The sequence below is a fragment of the Haemaphysalis longicornis genome, unplaced genomic scaffold (assembly GCF_048455015.1).
Source record: "Haemaphysalis longicornis isolate Haplotype H1 unplaced genomic scaffold, Haemaphysalis longicornis Haplotype H1 scaffold_7, whole genome shotgun sequence".
Taxonomy (NCBI): Eukaryota; Metazoa; Arthropoda; class Arachnida; order Ixodida; family Ixodidae; genus Haemaphysalis; species Haemaphysalis longicornis.
Window position 1 is genome coordinate 159,463,833 of NW_027526422.1, and position 14,141 is coordinate 159,477,973.

The following is a 14,141-nucleotide window of genomic DNA, read 5'->3' on the forward strand; positions in this document are numbered from 1 at the left end:
CAGATGTCCTGTGGGTGCCCGACAGACTGAGCTCCCTCGACATAGATGTAATACCCTTTCGGGCGCCCTTCGCTTCAGCCACCACTGCCAAGGGCATCGCAGGCGCCATGGGCAAGACAGGTGGTGGGGCAAGGGTTGGATATGACGCGGTTCCCCCTGTGTCCATTTCCTCAAGGCTCTCGGGTGTGCTCGAGGCCTGTGAGGCAGGAAAGAGAGTGACTACACTCCCACCCATGTGGGTGGCCACCTCAACGACTGCCGGTCAGGCAAGTGGCGTGGTGAGTGGTGCGGCTGTGAACGTCAGGCTCGTGGTGGGCGAAGGTAGGAGAAAGTCAGCTGAGCTGTATTGCATCTCCTCCAAATCCAGGCGCCGCTCCGCCCACCTGCGAGCAGCGTCGGCGTACCTTCCAAAGCTGAAGAGTTCGAACCTCTTCCGGGCTTCGGGAAAACTGAGGTTTTCATCGTTCTTCAAAGTGATATTTGTTTTTCCTAATTGAACTTTTCGCATGATCGCGAAAACACGTCGTGAGGTCCATGGCCACTGGGACAAGTGAACCTGTTAGCATCGCAGTTGGCTCTATTATGGTAAATTTGCCCACACTTCACACATGTTAATCTACTGCGGCAGGAGTTCCTGCCAAGCCCATACCGCTCGCATTTGAAGTAGCGACGTGGGTTTGGCACATACGGGCCCGTGAGACATCGCATGAAACCTTCCGTCACGGCTTCTGCTGTTGAGGTTCTATCAAAAGTGGGGAATATGTGCTTTTTTTGATTTCCTTATTGTCTCGCCCTATTGTGATGCGCCGGACTCCTGTGACCCCTTATTCACGCAGTCCTTCTAGGATGTCGGTTTCTGTTTCATTGATGAGCTTGAGTTCGGAGATGACGCCTTGAAAAGAGTTTAGGGTTCTACGAGGAGTGACTGTTATTTCTAGATCATGGATTCTGGTTTGTTTCAGAAGCTTAATTGCCTGCTCTTTGTGGCTAACTTTAATGAGCACATCTCCAGACGTAAGTTTTTTTGCCTTGTAGTGCTTTCATGCAACACTCTCGATTAACCTTGCTACAAGGAAGACGGGTTTTCCATTTACGGGGGTTTCTTTGTCCACAGATTGCATCACGAGGAAGCAAGGCAAGTTGTCGTTGCTTCGGAGGTCAATGGTCGATTGCGGTTTGAGAGGTACATCGGGGCGGGCTATTTTCAGAACCTGATCGTTTGGATGGAGGTGAGGAGGAGGTTGAAAATACCATGTAGCGTAGTATACTTCTCGAGCGCTGCCTTTAGGGGCGCCACTGAAATCCCCCTAGCGGCCCGTTTCGAAAGCAAATGCGGGAGTCGCCGGCCCGCTCACCACTGTCGCCATTGCTTTTGAGGCACGTTCGCGACCGATATTTTCCGTTTGTATGCGTTGGAAATACATATTTATGCGGAGAAATCACTCTGTTCACAAATGTGGTGTATTTACGAGAGTGTAAATGCTTCTGACGCGATCTTACTGTGGTACATTTTGTCCGCATAAGCGCCAGGTGTGTGTCACAGCCCGGCATCGCGAAACCAGCCTATGCATGGAGCTGATTGTAATTCCACTGCCCTAAAATTTACTAACAGTACCACCGTAAGCAGTGTTCGTTCAGATGCTCATGCTACGGCTATACTGGCTATACACAACGATGTAAATCGGTTTCGTGTGCTTTCATAATCTACCGGAGCACTCATACCTGACGGCCCGCCAGTTACGCTTCATATCTCGGGTATTGATCACTACCTCGAACAAGCCAATGTGGCATACATTTCACGGAAATTCTACGCAATAAGTACGATGGATAATGCAAAATTACATCCGGGAGTCAGCACAAATAATTTACGGCTGGGTAATCTTGTCGCGAGGTGAGCTTACCCAAACAGTCATCGGTTACATATATCCCCCGCTTATATCCGAGGCCGTGACTAAACGCTAGCTTCTCCGAAACAGGGAGCCTGCAGAATTTAGCACAAAAGTGAAATCAGAGGGCCTTATCAGATACCACACTCTTCCAACGACACCTTTAATCATTTGTAAACTTCCCTACTGTGTACTTCAAAAAATGTGTCCGCCGAGTGATCAGCTGTTCATTAAAGTCGAAAAACAAAATAAAGGTGAACGCTCAGCTTGTGTGTGAGTACTAAAGCGGTCATTCCTTGATTTCGCTCCGCATTTGTACACAACGACAGTTAAGCGCTCCCCTACTCGCCCTCCCTGTTTTGGAAAATATCAGTGCATTTCGCATGTAGTTGGTCCAGTGAGTTCAACCTTGCTTAAGGTAAGACTAACGTCTGTAGGATTTCCAAAACTGTGCTGGGTTTTTTTCATTCCCGCACGAGCTATTACATTGCTCCCGGACGTGGCAGACCATTTATTTTTCCGTGGTTTGATTAACTCTCTTGGTCCATGCTATCAGGCGGGAGTGGGCCCATATTTAACGACCAACAGACTTGGAATATACTTAACATTATCGCGTGGCTTCTATTTCTAGAAGGGCACAAGCTATTGTCAGGTATTAGGTAATCACCTCCCCGAATGATAATTTTCTACGACGTATACATTCAAAACAAGGACGAATTCGTTGTCCGCGCGGCAAAACAACACCAACCTCTCATTGTGCCAATATTAGGACTAAACGTGGCCTCAATAGCATGCACTTGCGCCTGAGATATTCGAATGTGCCAGTGGTGATATGCCGCTGCCGTCGCTGACGGCCGTAAGAAGCGTGCAGTACCGCCTCCACGGTTCCTCTTGTTGGCGTTCGAGCACTCTAATCAGGACGCAGCTGCTTTTCTGAAGTGCCCTAAACGTACTATTTGCTTACAGACATCACCATAACAAGATGTTCAGTGCGAATAAAGGCAAAAAGAAGCGAAAGAGAACCAAAACATTGCTTGAGCCGCTATCAGCTGCGCAGCGGACATCCCGTAAGCGCCGCGGAGAAGCGGCGGCAGGCGGCGCAGCGATCACGAAGCTCGAGGCGTATAGAAGCAGGGGACGGGTGTACTTCCTTAGTCAGCCTTACTTTGATAGCTGAGGAGGTCCCCGAGCTCCCTGACCTGCGTGGTTTACAGAAAGGGTGCCCATCTGGCAGAGCTTGACCTGGGCTCCCACGGCCCTTCACCTTACAACACATCGCCACGGTTGGTTCTAACTTATGTTTGGGGGCTCGGGGTCAGCGGTGTCGCCAATAACGTCACCAAGATTGCTCAAGCTGCCCCGATCGGGGTTTTCGGGCAAGTAAGCGTACTGCATGGTTTTAGTAGTATATGCAGTAAGCAAGACTAAAAAAGTCGTATAATGCATTAGTCCCCCACCAATAGTGTTTTGTATGTTCATGTGTAAATTTTACCGCATAATGGTTTTAAGAACTGCAAGACAAAGGCTCTTTTTCAAATAAAATACGCATATCCAAAAATTATAAGGATGAAAATACTTTAAGAAGATTCAAGTAGTTTCCAGCTATATCTCTTCACTGGCCGCTAAAGGAAAAAAGGTACTTTATAGAGATCTCCAGGTACTTTTAAGGCGTTCTGAAACATCACCGGGCACTAATGAAGGGGTTAAGATTATGGATACGACATACCTGCTTGTGACAATTCGGAGTCACGGCATCTGTTTGCGCACCCCGAACGGTAACGCCAGCAGCTGTCACGTGCTTCAAAAGACCATGAAACCTAAGATTTTTGAAATGTTTGCAATAGGCTGTATTTCTCGAATAATAACAAGCGCGGTAAGATAACATGTTTCAGGAGGCCTGCGCATGTTCGTTTTGCTACTGTGCGCGTGAGCGCATGACTACGCGTGTGTCAGTTGATGTGCTTGTGTGGACATTTAGGCAGGAATAAGCCGTAGCTCTCTATTATTAAGAAGCGCGTCAAGATAACATCTTTGAGGAGGCCTCCGCATGCCCGTTTTGCTACTGTGCGGGTGAGCGCATGTCTACGCGTGTGTCAGTAGAGGTGCTTGTGTGGAGATTTAGCGACGCATGCAGTCGACTGTGTTAGCCCTTTACGCTAACATCAGCAGTTATGGCGTGTTCCAATACACTTTTTATGGAAGGCCAGTGCAGATGCCAGGACATTAGCCCGCTAGTAAAAAATGCAGAATATTTCTGGTTTCAGACAAACTCCTATATCCACGGCAATCACCTTCATATTATGCAGCCCACCCCCTATTTCCCTACCTATACAGTAACTGACCAATTTTTCGGACCTGGAGGAGAACGAAAATACTACGAATAAAAGAACAGTCCGAAAAATGTGTGAGCCGTTGCTCCTATGGGATCCCTGGGGGTTCCTAAGTAAAGTCCGTAATATCCCCGGAAGTCTAAATTTTCGGACTCCGAAAAAACTGTCGGCTACTGCAAGTTCTGCACCCAACCTAGGCCTCTGTACCACAAGGAATACGAGTGTGAGAAACTCTCTTCCCTTACCGCCAATTCTACCCCAACCTAGTAGCCGTGAGCAGGCCAGCTCGCCAGCACCGTCCTCTCAATCTAGCGCAGCTTGGTAGAGAGGGCCAGGGAAGCCAGCCCCGACCAGGGTTTCTGGGGATAGGGATGGCCTCACTCACTCACTCACTCACTCACTCACTCACTCACTCACTCACTCACTCACTCACTCACTCACTCACTCACTCACTCACTCACTCACTCACTCACTCACTCACTCACTCACTCACTCACTCACTCACTCACTCACTCACTCACTCACTCACTCACTCACTCCCTCACTCACTCACTCACTCACTCACTCACTCACTCACTCACTCACTCACTCACTCACTCACTCACTCACTCACTCACTCAGTTCTGACCTCGAACGCACATTTAAGGTCGTGCGGTCAGGAATATTGCCGTGACAGCCTGGCTGACAGCCGTATACACAGTACTACATGGGGTCGGTGCATCAAAGCTAAAATGTACTTTGGCTGTCACAACTTGGCATGTGCTCGAGCGTGTTCAGCGACCTAAAAAGAAACAATCCGTAATTTCTGCGGCCATTCAGCTTTTCAGAATGTTGTTTTTTTCTTTTTTCTGTAGGCGACCTGGTAATTGTGTTGCAAACTAGTCAGCTGCTCGGGAAGGATGAAACTCAATTAAAGTAGGATTGCAATACCATATATTGCACGATGAACCTATCCTGAGTCAGTTGCGGCTGATACCAGAACGCCACAAACGTACGCCACTATGCACCTTTTTAAGAATCTTCCCGTGGCTGCGTTCCTTTTGTTCTGGGGTCCTTCTGCTTTGCGAGCTGGTAGCGGGCCTAACAAGCTCCAACGTGACGTTCCAGACGCTTTCAAGGTAAAACATTTGCAATTTGACAGCACCCTCGGACTGCCTAGTTTAATTGGCAAACCAATCTACAACAAGGCCAGGTAAAAACTAAAGTAGATTCGGGCTATATGCGCAAGCGTAGGCAGGCTTAATAATTCTTAAGTAAAAAAACCAGAATGTTGCGCAGCCCCTGTGTCTCAATAATGGTAAAGCCGAAACGCTCAAAAGTAGCGCAATCTAAGCAATAGGGGTGTAAGCAGTGACAACTGTGTACGCTAGAAACTGCACAGATCCCTTTACAGGAATAAGGTCTAAAAATGGCGAGTTTCTGATGCGGCTAGCTGCTATGTCCGAGCCTGTTTAGCATTGCGACCGGAAGCCCAACACGAACCCGTGAACTGAAGCGCGCCCGTTGGTCACGGCCTTTAGGTCTTAAAGAATGTAAATGGTGGTCGTGATCACAAGCAATGGGTGACCACAATTTGAAAATTGGCACTGACCGAGAGTTTATACAAAATTAAAAAAAAGAAGTTTCTGCTCCCGTAGGGGTGCCTTGTTCACTTGTTCACAGATTCCGATGAAGGCCCCCGTACGGAACCCCATTGTCTTTTTGAGACATTGTAAACATCCTTGGTCGGTGCAAGTTCTTAAATTGTAGTCTGCGTTTTCCCGACCAAACTAGCTTCCCTACAACCATTGATTGCACATGCAATGGGTGATGGAGACACTGATTTTGGTAGTTATCATCTATATGGTAAACCAACGGTGCATAATGTAATTTGAATTCGCAACAGTCCATGTGAAAACAACGGCTGCCGTTGAGTAAAAAAGCCGTCTTGAGGATGTCTGTAAGAGGGAAGTGCACATAAAATTGCCGACAACTTATGAAGAATAACGTCGAGTAGCCGGGTTTAAAGAAATAAAAAAAATTTTGGATTGGTTTGTAATCAAGCGGACTCCGGACTGTAATCAGGGTGACTGCGGACAGGTTGTAATTAAGCGGACTCCGGCTGTTGCAGAAATATGGTAATCAAATGTTGTCCGATACTGTCCCCAATCTTCTAAATCAATTTATTGAAATCGGCGTTGACTTTCATTCTTTAAGGATTTCTGAGCTTTTACGTATCTACCTGTAATAATGATTTCTCTTTTATTTCTTCTCTCTCTCTCTTTTTTTCTGACAAAGAGTACCAATTCTGGCTATGTATGTAAGCAATGCTCCGCTACACATTGTATAAACTTGTGTTTTTTGCATTTCTGTTTATTTAACGACATTTGTTGTAACAACATTTTCTTTAGTAACAGTTTACTGAATTTTACAGAAAAACAGTGTCTTGTTGAAATTGCATTGTATCAATTACACGCAAGCCCTCTAGGGTGTATACCGTCAGGCGCCATCTGCTGCCCATACACCGGTACGGGGCGAGAGCTCGTCAAGCTGTCCACAGCAGCTTTTTGTCTCGCCCCGTCATGTCTTATAAAGAACATGAAATAAAATTCTATTCTATTCTATTCTATTCTAATCCAGACTGCGCAGTCCGAAGTAATTCGGACTGCGAGTCAAGCACGCACCTCACGGTTCACTACGCTGTATTTTATGCCTTAACTATGGCGCCGCTCTTGGAGCAAAACGCACTGCAGCAAAGCCACATTCTACAAACGGATCTTATAAAACCACGACGACAATAAGACAAGACACATCAAGTGCCTCAAGGAAAAAAAAACGCTTCCGGTAGCCGGAATCAAAACTGTATGCTACCATTATGAAGCCGATGCTTTGACTGTTGCGCCAGTCTTACACGGACGAAGCAGTTTAGGTATTGAACTTTGATTTTGACGCAGAATGAATGCAAGAAAGCATACCGTTTTAACCATCTGTCTTTCAAGAAAGTGGCTTTGGTATTTTATTCCTTAAAGATGCTGCACTCCCTGAATATTGATGACCAAAGGTTCAAGTAGTGAATCTTTTCGGAAACCTCGAGACTCATTACATTCTGCTCAGCGTCGACCTACGGAACGTCAACTCAGTCGTGCAGCTGAATAGAAAAATGGACATCTCTAGCTTTACGTACGTAGAAGCATCACGTACGTAGCGCTTTCACGGATGACGAGTGCGCATCCGCCTCCGTGGTCACCGTGGGTCTCCGTGGGTCTCACCCACTTACGTGCGATTCGAATTGTTACGTTGCTTCTGTACGTAGTGTTGACCAACATGGCAGCTCCCTGTCTTCCCGCTTCAAAGCGATACCAGATTCGTCTCTAATTCTTAGGTGCGATGTCGTGTTCAAAGCTCTAGTCGGCCTTCAATTTGCCCATTCTTATCCTAATCAAATGTTTCAATCGCAAGGCAGCTTTCGATTTTCGGAACGAAGGGCGATTTTGGAGCTGTTAAGACGGACGAGTTAGCGTTAGTCGTTGTCATAGCAACGGGCTAGCGAGATTATGAGTGGTTACAGCAGTGTCTGTGTCTGTTACTAGATTGAGCTATAAATAACGCGCAGATTAGGTGGCGCTTAGGTTGTGAAGCAGTAGTTTTTTAGAGCGCCCCGCTAAGCTAAGGAAGGTAAATCTAGCCAAAAAACTGCAAGTGAGATGTATGCACACTCAATGCTGGGAGGCAGCCAGGCCTAGAGATAACCGAAGAACCCATAGACGTAGCTGACAACGTAGACAGACGGGATTTAAGTGGAAGTATTACAGCGAATAATGTTGTAAGATACAGAAATAGACCCCACAAGCGGAAAGCGAAAGAGAAAAACAAATGCAATAAATATTTAATCATATACACAAATACGCAGGGAGGCAGAAACCCGGATAGGTGGGTAGAAATTCCAAATCAACTAGAAAGGGAAGACATAGACGTGTACGTTTTAGCCGAGACTCACCTCCGAGACCAAGATGGCCCAGCGGTCATAGAGAATTATGTCTGGGAAGGATCCAACAGGGCAACAGGAATCAAGAAATGCGGAGGCGTTGGCCTGCTTTTAAACCAGGAACTGACTTGGAGAGAGTGCATGAAAGCTGAAAAGAGCATCAATGGATTAAAGGCACGATAGCGGGGGAACATTAGTGGTCAGGAGTTGTGTATTTGTGGACCGAAAGCGGAGCTAAAGAGGAAAATGAGAAAATTGTAAACAGTAGAGAAGAAATGTAAACTAGTTCAAAGATCAGAGTAAAATAATCTGAGTTGGAAATATGAATGCCCACATATGAGAACTCAATGGGTGCACAGATCCCAACGATTCTCTAGTGATATATCTGTGTCAGGAGAAGCGGCGTTTGTAAACATAAACAAATGTGGCGGATAAACAGCGTGGGAAAGCGGTAACAGACAGTTCAGTATAGATTATAGTCTAGTCTAAGAGACAGCATACGAAAGGTTGGGTGACATGATTATAGATGAAAACGGAACAGCAAGCTTAGGAAGCGACCACAAGCGGCCTACCTTGCGTTTTGAGGCGCAACACTGACAAATTTAAAAATCGGCACAACAGGAGAAAATAATTTGAACAATGGAGAGTTAAAGATCATTGCTGAAATATTGGAAGACGAAATCAATAAGTACCCGGAGAAAAATTTGGATAACGACGAAATGATCGCATTCATAAACCATACGATGAATGAAGCCAAGCAACGAAACCCAAGGGAAGGAGAGAAAAAACCTAGAAGCTGGTGGAATAAGGAAAATAGAAGAGGCTATTAACAAAGCCAATACAGGCGTCGAGAGAACCTAGAGCGGCAAAAAGAACTGGTATGCAACCGTAGGTAGTGAAGGAAAATGGTCTATCGACCGGAAAAGAAATCAAGAAGTGCAGAAAATGGTGCAAGCAAAGATCAAGCAGAAAAGCGAACAATGGATGGAAGAAATACGGATGAAAAACAAAAACACATTACAAGAAGTTTTGGAGTCATGTAAAATTACTAAGCTCAAAACAATGTCAATAAAAAAGTCTCCATTCATGAGCAGAAGAATATTTAGAAGCAGAGCAGGCGTTGGCGCTTACTTATCGAGTTAATTGTGCCGAGTTTAGAGAAATAGACGTAGGGAAGCCTACACCGATAACATCAGCGCCACAGAAGACTGCGGAAAGATAATTAGGTTTAGCAAGCTTGATTGAAAAAACGCAAGAGCAAAAGGTGTCCCCGCAACAGCAGTGGGGCCGGAAAAAATAGTAATTAAGGTGGTCAACATGCTTGGATCTAAAAGTAAGCCATCATTTATGCGGGCAATAGGTAAGGTGATACAAGCCAAACAAATACCCGAGGATTGGTTAGAAAGTAGGATGGAAATAATATATAAAGGCAGAGGCAACAAAGCCAGTATTGATTCCTATAGACCAGTCACAGTAACGTTCGTCGTGTATAGATTCGTATTGCAGGCGATAAAGTTAGAAATGCAAGCATGGATTGAAGAATATGAAATCCTTGGGGAACTATATTATAAGTTTACACAACACAAGCGCTTTGATGATAATTTGTTCGTGATAACGCAATGCATTCAAATTGCGAAAGCCTAGAATAGACCATTTTAGCTTACGTTCTTGGACATTAAAGGGAATGGGACAACGTAAACAGAGAAGTGCTGTGGAGAATGCAGAACCTCCAGGGAATGAATGATTAGTTAATACAGTTCCTTGTAGCAATTTATGAAGGTAATAGAGGGCTCATGACATGGGAAGGGCAGAAATGTGCACAGCAGGTCAACACCAATCGGGGTCTGAAACAGGGATGTCATTCCATCCCAATGCTTTTTATTCTTAACATAGCAGTTTTAGAAAAGAAGCTCGAAGGAAGTCAATTAGGATTCAACCTAACACATATGTTGGAGGCAAAGTGGTACAAAAGCGCATTGCGGAAATGTTATACGCAGACAACATTGCTGTTTTAGCAGATAACCAGACCGATATGCAACGACCTATAAATATTAGCGGTCAGGAAGCCACCGACCTCGGGTAAATTTTAGCGCAGAAAAATCGGGAACAATGGTTTTCAATGACCCTAGCACTAACGCTGTGTCAAACCAGCATGGCGAACTACCCAGAGTCAAGGAATATAACTATTTGGGAGTGTGGATAAACGAAGGGGACAACTACTTATGAACTCACGAAGAGCAACTTAAGGGCAAGGGAAAGTGAAACGCAGCTCTTATGTAGCATAGCGCTCTGGAGAGGGGGGGGGGGAGGGGCGTACAACAAATATGAAGTTTTGAAAGCAGGATGGAAAGGACTAATGGTTCTGGGTCAGGCCACTCCAGCAGGCCTTGGAGTGAATAGGCCGTTTGGCTTCAGGAGCACATGGTAATGCAACTAGCGAAGCAGTGCAGGGATATCTGGGCTGGGCGTTGCTTGAAGTTCGAGACGCACAGTGTAAAATATGTTATAAAAAGAGCAATGAATCAACGTAGGTGGACAGGTAAAATTTTTGGTACCTACACATGAAGCGCGGGGACTCGCAGTGGCTAAGAAAGACTACAAGGGTAACCACGAAATACGAATCAAACATGGACAATCCAAGACAGCCAAGGTAATCAAAACAGGCAAGGCAGTTGGAAACGAATAAATGAGCGAAAAATGGAAGCTGAAACTTCGCTAGAGATGCACACGGCTGAGAAATTGGACAACACAAAGGAAAATTTCTACGATAATTCCAAGGGCGCAGTGCTTTGCTTTTTGAGGCTAAAGACGGTTGCCTTTGAACTTCAACCTTTGCGGGGAAGTACGCGGAAGATGACAGGGTATGCATGATGTGGGAAAAAGAAGCAGAAGCTATGCGGCACATGGTGATAGAATGCCAGTGTTTCCATCCTAATCTACATGAGGCAAATATTCGTCTTTCAGAAGCCCTAGGATTTAAGGGTAGCACAGACGAAGTCAACTTCAAGGCTGTCGAGCGACGAAAACAAGATTAGAATGCTGAAAAAAGAATGTAATTAGAAAAGCAGAGGGTGGAATATTGGCTAGTAAAGCTACCACCTGTAACAGAACAATTAAGTATTTTGTGCCTAATAAGATTTTGTGCCTGCTCTAAGAACAGTGCTAGTATTAAACGAAGAGTATAAAACATGTTTATTAGTTTTTAAGGGATGACACGCCATCACCCCTATACAGAGGGAATACCACTGGCAGTCATTATCATCATCATCAGCTATGGGCGGAGAGCGCGATCATCCAGGTGCCATGTGCACTGGGTGTCTCGCGTACGTGTAACTATAAGGGGTTCGAAATACACATGTATGGTCTACGTTTACTTTGCGTCTGTGAACTCTGTACAATACTGATGCTAGAACTGTATATTAGCTACGCAAGCTGTTCGCTCGACATTAGGATAATAACTTCATCAGGCTGAACATAAGCATTACAAAGTTTCGGTATACCGTTTGCTGCCTTTTCGTATGCTATAGGGCAAATTATAACACGAAAATGTTTTATGCCGGGGTCCACCATCTTAAGATGTAAGTGACGCTATTTCCGCCACGGAAATGACATCGCCACAAAACCTTCCATTGATGCGGCATCGCCGGCATTCCAGCTACGAACTCTTTCGCCGCAACGGGAGGTACGAAACGCGCTCCCGACTGCGCTATGAAGAGACGCGTGAATAAAACGACAAGCGCGGCATATAGCCTTCTTTTCAAATGGTGCTGCCATCCTGGAGATGTGAAGCAAGTAGTGCGTCATGACGCTAATGAGCGCCGACAGTTGGCGCCTCGATTGATGCCAGTGTCTACTTGTACAGGCGACGCGACGTAAGCCGCGGAGAAGCCGACTTGCGGATGTCGCGCTCGTGACGTGACACGGGCCGCTGCTCCTTTCGCTGCAGCGGACGATGTGGTCACCAAAATATTAGCTGGCAACCCGTTTGGTTTCGTTCGCACGGATGGTTTCCGAACGCCGAGGTTTTCGTCGGATTTACGCAATGTTCCAACGTGTGCAATCGAGTGTCTAACGTTGAAGCATCTAACGGTGCCATACTGACGAAATCTAAATAGCCACGTGAAAGTTCATATCGATGCCTGTTCCTGAAAAGGCACAATTCACTTTCATGGTTTACTAGTTGCTATGGAAGAGGGACCAACCACATTTTTTTGTGTCGCGCAATGGCAATACCGCGAGGGGAGTGCTATTACAACCTCTCATCAATTTTGCGTACCACCAGGTTAAGGCTTTTTACCGCCATCTCTTGAAGACATTGAGAAAAAGTTTGCTCATCGGCTGATTTCTCTGGGGTGTGCCGGAGTGCCAGAACTTTCCGACTACCCAAAACGGTGCAAACAGACGCTTTCCCGTCAAAACTGAATGCAGCACGTTCATACAATGATCTATTTCCGCCTATCTTTCTTCCACATGTTATATCACGGTGATTCGCCATTCCGTCATACTTTCATTTACCCTACTTTGTACATTTCCACACGCGTCTACCATGATCATAAAATAGAACCTGTATTTTCTCGCACAAAAAACACCAATACACACGCCTTGTTTTGTCGATAACCGAGTGGAATGGTCGGCCATCCAGCATTGCAACGCATACACAGCAATTATCGTTTCAGTCTGCATTATTTACGTTCCTTGAATGTGATCGACAATCTTAGCCATTGCCACTTTTTTTGCTATTTTATAACGTGATGCGCAACTTTTTCAATGCGCTCGCTTTTGAAAACCTTGCTGTGTTCTTTTTTGCCTATTTTGGTTGACCGACGGTGTATCCTGCTTATGTTTTCTTGTCTTCTTTTTTTCTTGTTAAAAATGGCTGTTGTCATTGATTACTGTATGACACCCCCCCTTATGTAATGCCCTAGAGGCCCTTAATGTATATAAATAAAAAAATAAATCTCCTCTCAACTGAGCACGCTCCATTAGGGAAGCTTTGAAGCCCCGTGGAACTTTTTATTTGTAATCGCCCACAACGCCATAAACCAAAAGTCCGGGTTTGAGGCATACATTTTGTTAAACTTTAAAACAATCCATAGATGCGCTTCAACCCAACACAAAGTCAAGATATGTGCAGCAAGTCTGCAGCCCGATTAAAACGCGATCGGCTGCCTCCTGCCCGTCGTAAATTCGGCGCCCACCTATAGCCGTTTGCGCGCTCGAACCGCACGGCACTTCACCCTGGAGCGCAAGGAGAGAAGGCTTTACAGCCACACACACTGTTCATATGCAACGCGAGGTTGAGTCGTACGTCGGTAGAAAAACATAATCCCCAGCATGGTAAGCACAGTCCTCCCGCAGAAGGTCAACGTCGTGTTTTATCCCGAAGTGAACGAGTCCACAACAAACACACACACACAGCTTCGGTCTCCGACCTGGCGGCAAAGCTTGGTTAGGACAGTCAGGGATGTCACGGTGGTACAGCGCTGTGCGAGGGCGACATGCAAACCACACGACGTATTTATATACACAGGAGCAAATAAATAACACGGTCTATCGGCTGAAAATTAGTGTCCACAGAATAGCAGAGCCGTAGAGGGTTATCGTAATACTTGCCGCCATGTTGTAAGCAAAGGAATACGCAAGCGGCCTCGCGTAAGTACGCTATTTTGCTGAAATAGCGTCTGCTCGTCTTCCGTCCGCTTAACGCCAAATTCGGTAAGCGTAGAACTCATGCGGAGCGCGAACGGCGCAAATGAACAGCGCTCGTAACTCCTTGCGTTTGGCCGGGTACGCTGCTCTAATACTCCATATTATACAATGCGTGGTCAAGCACAGGGAGCACTGACATTGAAAGCTGCATTTGGAAGCTAATGCCCCAGTTACTCATTACCATTTTGCTATGTTGTAAACAAAGAAATCTTCACCCATACCCACTCGCTGGGATTGACCAATGACTCTGAC

At 45.8% G+C, this 14,141-nt stretch overlaps 1 protein-coding gene across 1 annotated transcript in view; it reads left to right on the forward strand.

Moving 5' to 3' along the window:
* The first annotated feature begins 5,171 nt into the window (after nucleotides 1-5,171).
* The window catches only part of LOC144145398 (uncharacterized), a 41,362-nt gene continuing 32,392 nt past the window's right edge, over nucleotides 5,172-14,141 (forward strand). Inside the window, exon 1 of the mRNA XM_077676987.1 lies at nucleotides 5,172-5,334. Within this exon, the coding sequence (XP_077533113.1) occupies nucleotides 5,218-5,334 (117 nt within the window). The 5' untranslated portion in view covers nucleotides 5,172-5,217. The remainder of the gene's footprint in view (nucleotides 5,335-14,141) is intronic.